Raw genomic sequence first — 13,414 nt, 5'->3', positions numbered from 1 at the left:
TGACGTCTACCACATCACTACGCCATGGCTCTCTGGAAATCATCTCTGCGACATTGCCTCTCTCCAAGTGTCCAGGTAAGTCGACCAATTCCATACCTCGTTTTTCATTGTCGAAATCTAAGAAACCTTAAATTTCACCCACTGTTCATTTAATAGAACATACGGCTTTGCCCGCAAGAAACATGAATTTGTTTGCCTCACTAAACTGGTTACCTCTCTATTCGGTCTGAGTATGGATCAGTGGTTCAGAACAATATAAGGGAGCTCAAGACAAAAATTGCATGGAGTAATGTTTTTGAACAATAAATAAAATGTAACATAATCTCCTAGAAATGAATCAATTTGGGAAAGCACAATAAAGCCCTCAGAAGTTGTTTTAACTACACTCAAACTAAATATGTAGCCTTTGCATGCACAATATGAGTGAACTATGTAGCGCTAACGAGAGAGGTTAATTTTTCTGTTTATATATGCGAACTATGTATGGGTTTCTGCAGTTTTCATTAAAAGAATCCTTTCGACAACACATGTCAAAGCATCTTATGGAAGGACAGAATTGGTTAAAGCACATGCCCAAGCTGTCAAACTATCTATCAGAAGTGAGCATTCAGATGTTCAATTGATACTCATACATGGAGGGACAGAAGTGGCTAAACCGCAGAAATGTTAGATCTAATGGAGAGCGGCGTTTTGGTGCCTCCTTTTGTTCGTAATATATATTTCAATATTGCACATTTGACAAATAAGATATATAAGTAAGGACTGATCATTCATTGGTTCCGAACTAAAACAATTAACTGATTTAGTGAGTAGAAAAATTGTGTTAGGAAAGAACTGCACAAATGAATTCCAAGCACTCCCCTAATATATATCATAAGGTTTGTTGGGAGGTTAATTTGTAACCATGTAATATTTTAAAAAATTCAGGTTGGGAGCTTAATTTGTAATATATAATATGTACTCCCTCTGTAAAGAAATATAAGAGCTTTTAGATCACTACATGTTCTAAAAGGTCTTATATTTGTTTATATAGGGAGTAACAATTAGCATTTTGTTAAGTTCTGTTGCAAGATATCTTTCCAAGTAGATCTACTGATAAGTACTCCCTCTATAAGCAAATTTGTTTACATGGAAAATATCAAATATCATGCAGTCCATGTTATTTGATATTGTTGCCACAGATCTTTATTTCAATCTACGCACACACAACTTTCTGTTTAAAATAAGCAAAATTTTGGTTTCTGCCAAAATAATTAGACAAAACAAGATACCAATTATAGGCACCATATTGATGTCCGTGACATGTTGATCCACAAAATTAATTAGCTCAGAGTTATCTCTGTCATGCGATGGTGAAGTTAGAAAACTCACTACACAACATTCGGGGACAGTGGGACAGAAATATAACCTAGGGAGCTAATTGAGATGAGGACAACCGGGTTGGCAGCAGCAACAGACGAGTAGGGTGGGTGGCATTAGAAGGGGCGAACTTGAGTGTCTGTGGTGTCAATCCTTCAGTGGTCACCGCACTCAGAGAAGGTGGTGGTGCTACGGTGAGTAGCAGGTCGCATCGCCGTGGCGTTCCTACCGGCGCGATGGTGTGCACTCCTTGGCACTAGGAATCGGTTGGATCGACCTCGTCATGGAGATTGACGGCGTGATTTCGCGACTATGCTTGCGCAGCTCAGCTGGGGTAGAAGACAGGGCTCGACGACGAGTGTGTCATCCCTCCTTGCCACGCCCCAAAACTGTGTCCTAGGTCGTCCAACCCACATAAGAATGAGTCGGCAACGTGGCCGACACTAATGGAGAGCTAATATCCCTATTGCACCTCCCGGTTAAATCTCGTTGCCCTTGATGCCAGACCGGCGGATGGGTGGGCTCAGTGTCGAGGCGACAACATGAGAGGTTGTCGGGGAGAAAGGGAGGCGGGAAGAAGAGGGGGTGGGTGACGCCATGGAGGGGAGGAGAGGCAGCAGGGAGAGGAGAGTGTGAGCTTCGCCTTGGCGTGGAGCGGAGGTGTTGGGGGAGAGATGGAGGCGACAACGCTATGGTGGGGAGATGAGATGTGGCAGCGCCCGGTGGCTGGTTGGCTGTGTGAGGAGAGCAAGAGGCGGTTGTGGGGTGAGTGAGTGAGAGGTGTGAACTTTTTTCCTTAAAGAAAAGGAGAAATGAGCAGTTGCTATGAGGTGACATAAGTGCCTCATAGCCTAGCCTACAATTAGAGAGAAGACCATTCAAGTGACCTATAGGTAGCCTACAATTTATTGCTTACGAATATATCGGGATGCGAATCACATGGTATTATGCAAATGAAACTAAAGACAACATTCCTCACATTATTGTATGCAAGTAAATCTTAGTTTATAATAGAAAAACAACTGATCATTGCTCTCTATGTACACATCGTTCAGTTAGATTTTTATGAACTTACATCGCAAGTGAAGTGGACTTCAATTGCCTTTGATTGCTATGGATTATCACTTCTATACATGTATTATGCTTATATATGTAACCGGAAAAAAATCTACGGCCCGTGACAACGCATGGGCATTCTACTAGTTTACAATGTTCTCCGGACCAGAACCAAGCCAAACCACAGTTTTAGTACAAGGTGCACTGATTATGTCTTAGTGTTACCTCTGAATGTTACGAGATCCTTTATTTTCTCCGCATTACGAGATCCCAAAATTATGATGGGATAACAATTAAACTAAAAAACGTGTGAATAGGAGAAAAAAATCTTGTACTCAGACAAAGTCTTATCTTTTTTATTCACAGACTTTCAAGATGCTCATGGCATGTCGAGCCACTCACTTTTTTTTTTACAAAAGACAACACCGTTTAAAGAAACTTCTTTAGTCCGAAATGTGTATGAGACTATGAGTACGAAACAGAGGTGTGCAGATAAGAAAATAGAAATGCAAATCAGAAGGCGAGTCCAGATCCCTTGAGCCTGTCTTTGGTGATCTGATCCATGTTTTCCCCCATCTCTCGGCTCATGTGGTTCGCCCAGTCCCCAACTTGTCCTTTTCTAAAGAAGGCTGAATTAGCAGGAAACCTGTGATCTCAGTGATCATTGACAACACTTACCTGGTTAACCTGTAGGCTCGTCAGTGTCTCAAAGCTGCAGAGCCTCGCCACCTCTTCCGGGACACCAGAGCTTTCCTCCTCCTGGCTGAAAGGGACACGGAGGAACGCTGCAAGCTTTTGCACGACCCTCACAGAGTCTTCCTTGATCTCTTCGTACTTCAAGAAAAGAACCTTGTCCGGCATAGCCAAGCTTGCCTTCCAGTACTCCAGGTAGTGCTCCCAGAAAGGCCCGTAAGGCGAGAGCCCCCGGCAAAACAAGTCGTAGGCTTTGTCCAGCTCCATGGTGGAACCGTGGAAGATCTTGTTGTCGAAGTGCCACCGAGACACGAACGTGTCCTTGGGGTCTCGGCAGAGGTACACGACGCGACGGCCGCTGGATGGGCTCATCTCCGGCGGGAGCAGCGACATGGGAATGTGCGTGGAGAGAAGGCGAGGAGAGGCAAGTGCATTGAGGTCGGTATGGTCCCCGCCCGGGCCGTGGAACTCGATGCTCAGCACGAGCTCGTGAGGGTGGTGGGTGAGGAGGGGGTGGTCGCCGAAGCCGTAGCGGCCTCGGTTGGTGATGGCGAAGGCGAGGGCCTTGAGCCAGGTGGTGCCGCTTTTGGGCTGTGTGGCGAGGATGATGTCGTCGTCCCGGGGCTTCATGGTGGCCTGGGCCAGCAGGATCCGCTCCAGCACCGTGTGGACCTCAGCCAGTAGTTCTTGTACAGAACGAGCGGCCCCGAGCACCAGTCATCACTACTTGTTGGGAGCGTGGATATCAAATCTTTGGGGCTTATTGATTTGGATGGTGCAGCGCTCATGGTAGCACCGTCTTCTACCTTGGAAGGAGCCTGAGCCATGTCCCCCTTCTTGCTGTACGGTGAGGCAGTGGAGGTGCCATATTATAGGGACAAGGCGTGGTATATACTACATTGCATTATTTTATTTTCATTTTCTTTCTAAATTGCAGTTAGTGGCAACTGGATACCTAACTCGTATTAGATGGTTTTGTTATGAGCAGCGGGTACAACCACTGAAACTCCTCTGACCGCCAGGTACAGCAAGGCAATCGATGCGTATGATCGAGCTGCCCTATTTTACGAGGAAAAGGCGTGTTAGTGCACTTTTCTTTTTCCAAATTATATAGTAGTACTAGTCGTCAGCGGCAACCGGGTAACCTTTTTTCTTAAAAAGCAATCATGGCTAGTTTTGTTAAAATTAAATAATTGTACATTGTCTCCGAGCTTGCTGATCAAGATGTCAGGCGACGCGTTCATCCAAACAAGAGAAAGTTCAATATAAATACTATGATTACTTAGCTCATATGCCGCTTGATTAGATGGCCGATAACAATGTTTAAAGATGATCTTTCCTATTGACATAGCTGTGTCTACACACTCCATGAAATAGCTGGCGTCACATCCCACCAACCATCTAGACAGTCCGGTGCAAAAGTTGATCACTTGCATAGAATCAGACTCGGCTTCTAGAGTCTAGACCATTGAACTCTAGAGAATTGGCCAAGTCAAGTCCATCTCTCATGGCCATAGCTTCATTTGTAACCACATGAGCAGCAAAAGATATATACTTGCATTGAGCAGCTATAAAGTTATCATTGTCACCTCTCAGGACAGTTGGTTATTCCTTCGTTCTCATAGAATGTTGCATCCGCATTTACCTTAACGAATTTTGGGTCCCGTTTACACTATTTTTGCTCCTGAGCCACACTAGCAACCGGCAACCTAACCAACGTATTTGATGGGAGTCTTTCTTTTCCTTGGTCACATGTGGGCACAAGGTACAACCATCACCGAAATTAGCCAAATCATCTGGTAGCCACCGGGGCACTGTATCAGCCCCCCTCTCATCTTTTGCTCACCATACAAAGGCTGTCGCTTCATCATTGGTAACATAAAATTCCTGCAGAACAGGTAAAAAGGGCAGAAGCACGGCAGCCGACGAGCCCTGCTAGGATTGCATGCATGCAACACTATGTTAGTTGTGGCACAACTAGAATTTTGGGGATTTGTGGCCGATGTCTAGTGGCGCACCTGGCCCTAACCCAATCTGCACACTCCCCTCTCCTTGCTGGGCGTCGAATCACTCACGCAGGCTCGCCCCTTCCCCCTCATCGCAGGCTCCTCTGTGGGCTACTGGGCGCAATCCGCGTGATGACCTGCTATGGGCGCCGGCTGCAAACTATCAATGGCAACATGCTCTCTGGTGGCAAAATGGACTAAAACTAACCTCGAGGCGCAACTATTTCACAAACTAAACCATGGACGATTTTTTTACCTAGCTAACCCTTTTGTGTAGCGCCAGACAGATCGGTGCTGCACTACACTGAGTAGCACCTGACTGACAGGCGCTACACTCTGTCCAGTGTGGCACCCCAAGGTAAGACCAGGCCCCACCCCTAATTTTGCAGTGCCTAGGCGAAAGGAGCTGCACTACCTTGTGTAGCGCCTAGGTGAAAAGAGCTGCACAATCAGCGCAATTTGTATGGAAATATGTGATGGTTGTTTGGCATTTTGCTAGGGTTGGGCTTTTTAGTATGTTTGGGTTAGGGTTAGGGTTGTTAGTATATGTTAGGGTTAGGGTTATTGTTCGCTATCTATGTTAGGGCTATGATTTTTGGGTTAATATTCGGATGAGTACTTATGGAATATATTTTTGGTTGTGTTGTTTTCATTATTTTAGTGATGAGAAGAACACCATCATGCGTCTGTTACTTCCGGCTAATGATGAAGCCATGGTTTTCTTGAATCCTTTGACACTAGACAACGTGAAATATAGAAGGGTAGATGAGATCATGAAAAATATGGACCATTTTCTACACATCCAGAATGGAGCCATTTTGTTAAATCCCTCGTTTGATATTCATGAGAGAGGCGGTCCGGACTTCGGACATTCATGAGAGAACTCCGGTAACTCTTCAATATGAGGGGGGACGTCGATCAACCCCCTCTCGCCCGACCAAACCCTAGAAGCGTCGAGGCCACCCCAAACCCTAGAAGCGTTGCCGAGGCCACCCCAAACCCTAGAAGCGTTGTCGAGGCCACCCCAGACCGTAGAAGCATCGAGCTAGCTAGGTCTATGTTTGCCACTAATATATCCATCTCTCATGTTTGTATATTAATTGCCATGTTGTAATATTTGCATAAACTATGGAGCACATAGACTTGGAAACAGAACAGTTGTTGGGGGACATAATCCTCGGCGGAGGTGATATCTTGACGTATCTCAACGACACCGATGGTCTGGAAGGAGAGGGTGAAGCAGGCTCTGGTGATCGAACAATGGGGGAGGAAGGACATGATCATGATGGCTCCAGTGACTGAATGCCGGTGGAAGAAGGAGACCTTGATGACGGCTCCGGTGACCAAACGGAGGAGGGAGGTGTTGCAAAGTCCGGCGAGGTATACATATTAATTAAGCATGTGTTGACTAGCTAATTGATGCATTAATTGTTTTGGTATGTACACATATTGACCCTTCTTTCTTCTTTTCTAGCCCTTCGGATCGAGCCAAACTTCGGTAACGAGATGAGGCCCGAAGAAAAGGTTGCGCCAGGATGAAAGGTTCACAATCACAGGAATCGCGGACGATGGCCAACCGATTGAACCCAGGCGGACCAAGGAAGCATTTTCTGCTCAGTGCGGGGTTCTTGTTAGGGACATGATCCCGATCAACATCCACCAATGGAATAAGCCTAAGAACGAAGACCCTGAAGTTTCTTATGTCAACGATAGACAGAAAGATGATCTTTGGACCTCGCTGAAGGCAAATTTCACCCTACCGCCAGAGGAGGATTCGAATAAGCCAGTTATAGAGCCATTGGTGAAGGCTCATGCTCTTAAGAAGATGGCAGGTCTATTCAGGAGGTGGAATAATGAGTTGAAATCATGGTATGTCGACAAAGGGAAGACTCCAGAATTCACCGGCCGATTTGAGAAGATAAGAGATCACTGGCCCGCATTTGTGTCCTACAAGACATCGGAGAAGAGTAAGAAGATGTCACAGACAAACAAGATAAATGCCGCAAAGAAGGAGTATCACCATCGCACGGGGTCAGGTGGCTACCTCAAAGCTCGGCTGTTGTAGGACAAGGCTAAGAATGACCTGCTTGCTAAAGGGGTCGAACCAAAGACATTCAACTGGGCAGACCGTTCAAGGACTTGGTTCTTCGGGGTTGGGGGAACCTTGGACCCTGAAACAGGGAAGTGCATTTGGATGGACGAGCAACTTGAAATACCCGTCAAGAAGCTTCAGAAGTATATCGCCACAGCGCAACAAGAGACGTTCGTTCCCGACAAAGAGAACGATAAGCTCACCGAGGCCCTCGGGAATCCTGAGCACCCTGGACGAACACGAGGCACGCCAGGCTCTGTTGCGTGGAAGGTTGGGTTTCCCGGTGCAGGTGGTTACAAAACTCGGGAGAGGAAGAGGAAACTGGAGCAGAGTGAACTGCAGAAACTGAATGCAAGGGTACTAAAGCTAGAGGTACAAGTTGAGAGCCAGCGACCTGCCAGAGCTACCCCAGAAGCTACCCCGCCATCTCAGCGGAGAAACAGTGTGGCTTCCACCGAACCCGTTCAGTAGCCTGACTTCACGGCTCCTAGCTACCCCGTGGACGCAATGGCAGAACCTCAAAGTCAAGGCGCATGTCAGCTCTATTGCACCTCCTGAACCCGAGGCAACTTTTCACTGTCGTCCGATTCCACAAGGTTGTGTTGTTGTATGGTGGATGAACTAACGGAGGGATTTGAGGAGCTCGAACTTGACCACCCTAGAGGTGAAGGGGAGACTCAGCTGGGTCTTGTTCTGAAAACTCCATGTCTATGGCGGAAGGAGCATATCAAGCTTCCGAACTGGACGCCTCCGCCTCCTCCTCCTTCTCCTCCGGCGAGTCGGGGCACTCCGCCTCCTCCTTCTCCTCCTCCTCCGGCGAGTGATCAGGGCACTCCGTCTGCTTCTTCGGCTTCTCCGGTGCGTGAGGGCGGCACTCCGCCTCCTTCTCCGCCGCGTCCGAGCAGCCCGTCTCCTCCTCCGCCTCGTCAGCAACGGTGGAAGACAGAAGTTGTTGCTCCGGCTGCTCCGGCGCGTCGGAGCACTCTGCCTCCTTCTACTACTCGTCAGCAGCAACGAAAGAGAGATGCCGCCGCTCCGGTGTCTAGCAGTACAGCCAGAGGCGGGAGGCAATACAGATTTGGTCCATCTCTCAAGCCTGTAGAGAAGTTACCATACGAGATGACCGTGGAGAAAAACATGAAGATCTGTAAAGCCCAAGTGAAGGACTTCTTTGAAACGCGAAGAGCTATGAAACATCCACCTCTGAAGGAGAAAATAGACCCGGTGAAAGTGAAGCGCACTATCAATACCCTGAAGCGACCACCACCGCCTCCGCCGGATGACAACCATGTCTGCTATCTTAAAAAGACACTGCAAGATGCGCGCCGGTTAGGAACTACTTCAAGTGACAAAAGGTTAGCAGAACGAAGAAGTGGGAAAAAAATCCCCATCTCGGAGAACATGAGAACCAATCATGCCCCCCGCTCAAGGTATCTAGCGATATCGTCGCAAATCTACCACATATGCTGCCCGGTACCAATCCTGGTGATTACCTGCCCGACGATGTACATTTTGACACAATGGAGGTGGACGAATTCAAATACCAATACAGGAAGCCTCTCGTCAAAGATGGAAGTCCTCCTATAACAACGATGATGCGAAGATTTCATCAATGGTACATGAAAACCTACAACGAGTCTGGGAAGGATGCTTTGTCGATGAGAATTAAAGAGGACCACCAGTTCATTGGACAAGAACTGCTAACTGCTGATTTTGACGAGTTTTTTCAGTTCTACAATCTAAAGGCCCTCGACAAATCACCTGTGGCTTGCTACTGTCTGTAAGTACTACTTTTTGTAATTAAGTCTCTCTATATATAGCTCAACTCTTTCATTGCATGTATACATAATTATCCTCACAATATTACGCAGATTGAAGATCGTCGAATGCAGAAAATCACAAATATATGACATTGGGTTCATTAACCCAAATATCATACATGAATGGACATTTAAAAGGAATGTCTTAGAAACCGAGGACAACTTGCTCAAATCATTGCTCAAAAATCAAAGAAAAGATAAAATACTCTTTCCTTACAACTTCAAGTGAGTGTTGCTATCTTGTGCACATTCGGTTTCCTTATTACTCGAGGTTATAGTAATGTAACTGATGAGTTATGCATGCGTGCGCAGCTACCACTTTATTCTCTTAGAGATTAAGCTTGAGCAGCGACTAGTAACCGTATTAGACTCGAGACGAAAAGATCCCTAGGAGTACGCGAACATGACTGAGATGCTCCAGAAGTAAGTTCAATCGATCACTATCGCACTATATCGGCCACTTTGTTCATTTCATGATATCAAGTAATTATTTTCTTTGTCTGGCAAGGTTTGGAAAGAGTTCACCGCAATTTCTCGGGGACTGCCTACCGAGCTGAAATTTAAACACCCGAAAGTAAGTACTACTACCTAGTTCCGCGCATCTCCCATTGATTCTAGCTAGTTTCATCAATACCATGTAGCATGCTTGCTTGTCAGTTTGATTGACCTCTATTTCTCGTAAAGTGCTTGTGGCAGGAACCCGGGAATGATTTCTGTGGATACTACGTTTGCGAGTTCATCTACAACGAGACGACCAAGAATAAGCGGGGCTACTCTGAAAAACAATATGAAGTGCGTAAGCAAAATTATTCACAATTTTATTTTATTACCATCATTTGTGTTGAGTTTCATTCATACACATGTATTGACCTTCTTCTTTGATTTAGATCTGGCAGATGCGGGATGATCTCCTACCACAGGATCGCATAAAAGCAATTCAAGAGAAAATTGTGGGATTCTTTCTTGACCACATCATCAATAAAGTCGGAGAATACCATGTGTAACTTGACTTCAGATGTTAGGGATTGTAAGAGATCTTATATTGTATATAAGTAGCTAGTAGTGTCGGATAGATATACGTAAACTTGCTGTTCGATCAATATCTCGGAGAAGGAGGAGGTCGATCACTTCTCTCTGTATATGTTCATGACGATCTTGTGTACTTAATGGTTTCCTTCATTTGCTTACTAGTTAGTGTGTTGCGAGTTCTCTCTATACGTATAATACGTAGCGTCGACCAAGCACGGAGATAAGAGAGGTCACTTCTCTCTATTAGCTAGCTAACACAATATATGAAACCCCTAAATTAACCCTCCAAACCCCCCCCCCTTTCAAAAACAAAAACAAAACCCCAGCCCCTGAACTGCTGACGCGTGGATGCTTTTTTGTCCCGGTTGGTGTTACCAACCGGAACTAAAGGCCCTCCTGCCTGAGCTCACCGCAGCGACCACGTGGAGCCCCATCTGTCCCGGTTCGTAAGCCATCCGGTTGGGATTTAGTCCGACCCTTTAGTCCCGGTTCCAAAACCAGGACAAATGAGCCTCTGGAACCGGGACAAATGTGCCTTTTTCTACTAGTGGTTATTGGAGATCATCTACTTAGTTATAAGAGATAATGCCCCATGCATTAATGCAAGAATTGGTTGCAATTTACTTCATTGGGAGTTGGTTTGTGGAACATGAATATGTAGATTAATAATATGAGAAATGAAACAAAAAATACATATGATTTATTGTACTTGATTATTATATAGTTGTAAAAAAGTTTTGAATATAATTAGCATAATAGTATGAAAAGTTTGTTTTAAATTTTTTTGAGAAGAAAAAGCTTGTTTAAATGGATAGTTGCATGTTGTAGTGGGCCTTTTCCATGCATGGTTTGCATATTGTGCTGGTATGCGGACAAAATTGCTTAGCAAGAATCAACTATTTAGTTATAGCAATTCCGAATTTTATAAGCTAAGAAGCCCTTAGATAATTAAAAGAATAGGTTGATCAAATAATAGTTTTATTTGGAAACAATAGAAAGACATAGGAACACGGCAAGATAATTATGATGTTAATATAAGTAACAAAGAATTAAAGGAGCAAATTCTTGTACAACAACTTTCATAAGGCGAAGTTGAAAAACAAAATGCCACACCGCAATAAAATGAAATAATAAAAACAACAAGAGGGAAAAAATAATAACATTACAAAAGTAATCAAAATAAACATCAATGGGAACCCGAGAAAGCACGAGCTTATTCTCAATCTACTGTTGAAAAATTAGCGATGATGCGATAAGATCAACAAGTTTAGTATGAGTTGACGATGCGACAATTCCTCCTGATCTCAACAGCGGCACCATTGAAAAAATCGTCCCTGGTCTTGACTTCGATAGCGCCCATCCTTACCATGGCTGCCTTGAACTTCTCCTCCCACACATCGTTGTCCTTGGCATTGGCACGCACCGCTGCACTTGTATCATCTGCCGTCATGAGCGCGGCATCTGAATCAAAGAGCACCTTGTGGCTAAGCACATTCTTATAGTACTTGTTGTCGACCTTGTTAGGGGTCTCGATGTCCTGCACCACCGTGTTGTCGGTCCCATTGTCTGACTTGCATTGCTCCCGGAGAGAGCTCATTAGTGTGGGGTCCATGTCGGAGGTGCTTGGGTTGAGGCGGTCAGAGAAGGATGAGTTGAAGGACGAGCAATGGGAGATTCCGATGGTGTGTGCACCAGAGAGGGTAACCATCTCGTCGGCAGTCAGCCCCTTGGAGGCGAAGTTGGCCTTGAGCTGGTCCACGGTGCCGAAGGGTGGTGGCAGGTTGGGGAGTGTTTCATTCATGAAAGACACACGTCCATCATAACGGCCAGCTGTCATGTTGAAGTAGACCTTCTTGTTGCTAAGGAAGTAGGTGGCATCACGCCCAGCGAAGGCCAGGACATCAGCGCATGAGACTACGTCGCTCCCACACTCCTTCTCGATTCTAGCCTTGGCGGCATCAATCACCTCGAAGCCACGCAGGCTCAGGTTCGGGACGCCCAACTTCTCTGGTGGGCTGTTGGGGTCTACTTGATCGAGAAGCACGGAGGCATCGCAACCCTACAAATAAACCATTAAACACCACACGGACATCATCAGCCTACATATATTTCATGACACAATAAACATTTATATATGTGAAGGTTCTAGTGTTAAAAAATCTTACCCTGACGAAGCAGTCATGGAAGAAGAGACGGATGAGTCCAGCCATGATACCGGCGTTGGCATCACGCACAACTTCCCTCACAATGTCTTCCGCGCGAGGGCATGACTTCTGATAGTAGCCGACCGCGAGTCCTTTGGTCGGTGGGCTAGGGGTCGGCGGTGGAGGGCTAGGTGTGCTCGGGGTGTATGGCGGCGGAGGACTTGGGGTAGCTGGGGTGGGCGGTGGAGGACTAGGTGTAGTCGGGGTGTATGGTGGTGGAGGACTTGGGGTAGCTGGGGTGGGCGGTGGAGGACTAGGTGTGCTCGGGGTGTATGGTGGAGGAGGACTAGGTGTAGTCGGGGTGTATGGCGGCGGGGGACTAGTTATGCTCGGTACGGACGGAACAGGGGTGTGATTCCCGTAATCTGCTTGGCAGGTACGCGCCGCGCAGCCGAGCAGCGCGATGAGAGTCAGGATGGAGGCGAGCTTGGCCATGGTCGTCGCTAGCTCGGGGGGCTGTTCCTGGTGTTTGTCGTGATCAGCTTGGGTGGACTGATGAGAATACACGCTGCTCTGCCTGCAATTTATAGCAAGCTAGCTCCAAGGGGGAGAGCCTGAGCTCTGGATGACAAACGTGGGAGGAATGTTGCCGGAAGTGGCAAGTGGGAAGCGAACGTGGGGAGCACAATGGAGATACAGCTCAAGCAGTTGACATTCTTACCGTGATGTTAGTTGAGCAGCCGCTGGTCCAGCGCATTAGACTGGGCGACAAGGCCATTACTAATCGGGGAATGTTTTGTTATTGCATCGTGTACTGCAAGGGTGATTATTGAAGCGAATTAGATTAGTATTACTGGTGGTGGTGGTGGTAGTATTTAGCCCAAGCAAGGCAAGGCGGGAGAATGGGAACCTGCCGATCGATTGCACACACGTTTTCCTAGATGAGCACGCACGCTTTGGATCAGTGGTGAACTGCGGTCATGGATGGGCCGCAACTAACACACGCCCGCAATGTCAAAGCTCAACGACTAATCAAGTTGTCAACTAGTAACAGACTAACAATTAACAGCTAGCTCGTTCAAGCAGTTGACAACTCGATGATGAGCTCAACTAGGGAATGAGCATGAGATATTGGAGAGGATTAGCACGTTGGGTATTGCGCGCGCGGGTCGTGCAGCGCTAACTGTTGAGTGATTGACCTGCATTACACAACTC

General features: G+C 46.5%; 1 protein-coding gene and 1 pseudogene across 1 annotated transcript; both read right to left on the bottom strand.

Moving 5' to 3' along the window:
* Positions 1-2,763: 2,763 nt before the first annotated feature.
* On the bottom strand, positions 2,764-3,935 carry LOC119314551 (annotated as a pseudogene).
* A 7,182-nt stretch (positions 3,936-11,117) lies between these two features.
* Positions 11,118-12,719, bottom strand: LOC119318369 (peroxidase 2-like). Its single transcript, XM_037592915.1, has 2 exons — positions 12,221-12,719; positions 11,118-12,114 (listed from the first exon to the last, which is right to left on the bottom strand). Exons 1-2 carry the CDS (start codon positions 12,692-12,694, stop codon positions 11,323-11,325), a joined length of 1,266 nt encoding a protein of 421 aa, XP_037448812.1. The 5' UTR covers positions 12,695-12,719; the 3' UTR covers positions 11,118-11,322.
* Between the last annotated feature and the right edge of the window lie 695 nt (positions 12,720-13,414).

This window comes from Triticum dicoccoides, chromosome 6A (genome assembly GCF_002162155.2).
Source record: "Triticum dicoccoides isolate Atlit2015 ecotype Zavitan chromosome 6A, WEW_v2.0, whole genome shotgun sequence".
In the NCBI taxonomy this organism is placed as follows: Eukaryota; Viridiplantae; Streptophyta; class Magnoliopsida; order Poales; family Poaceae; genus Triticum; species Triticum dicoccoides.
This window is presented reverse-complemented; position numbering and strand designations above follow the sequence as displayed.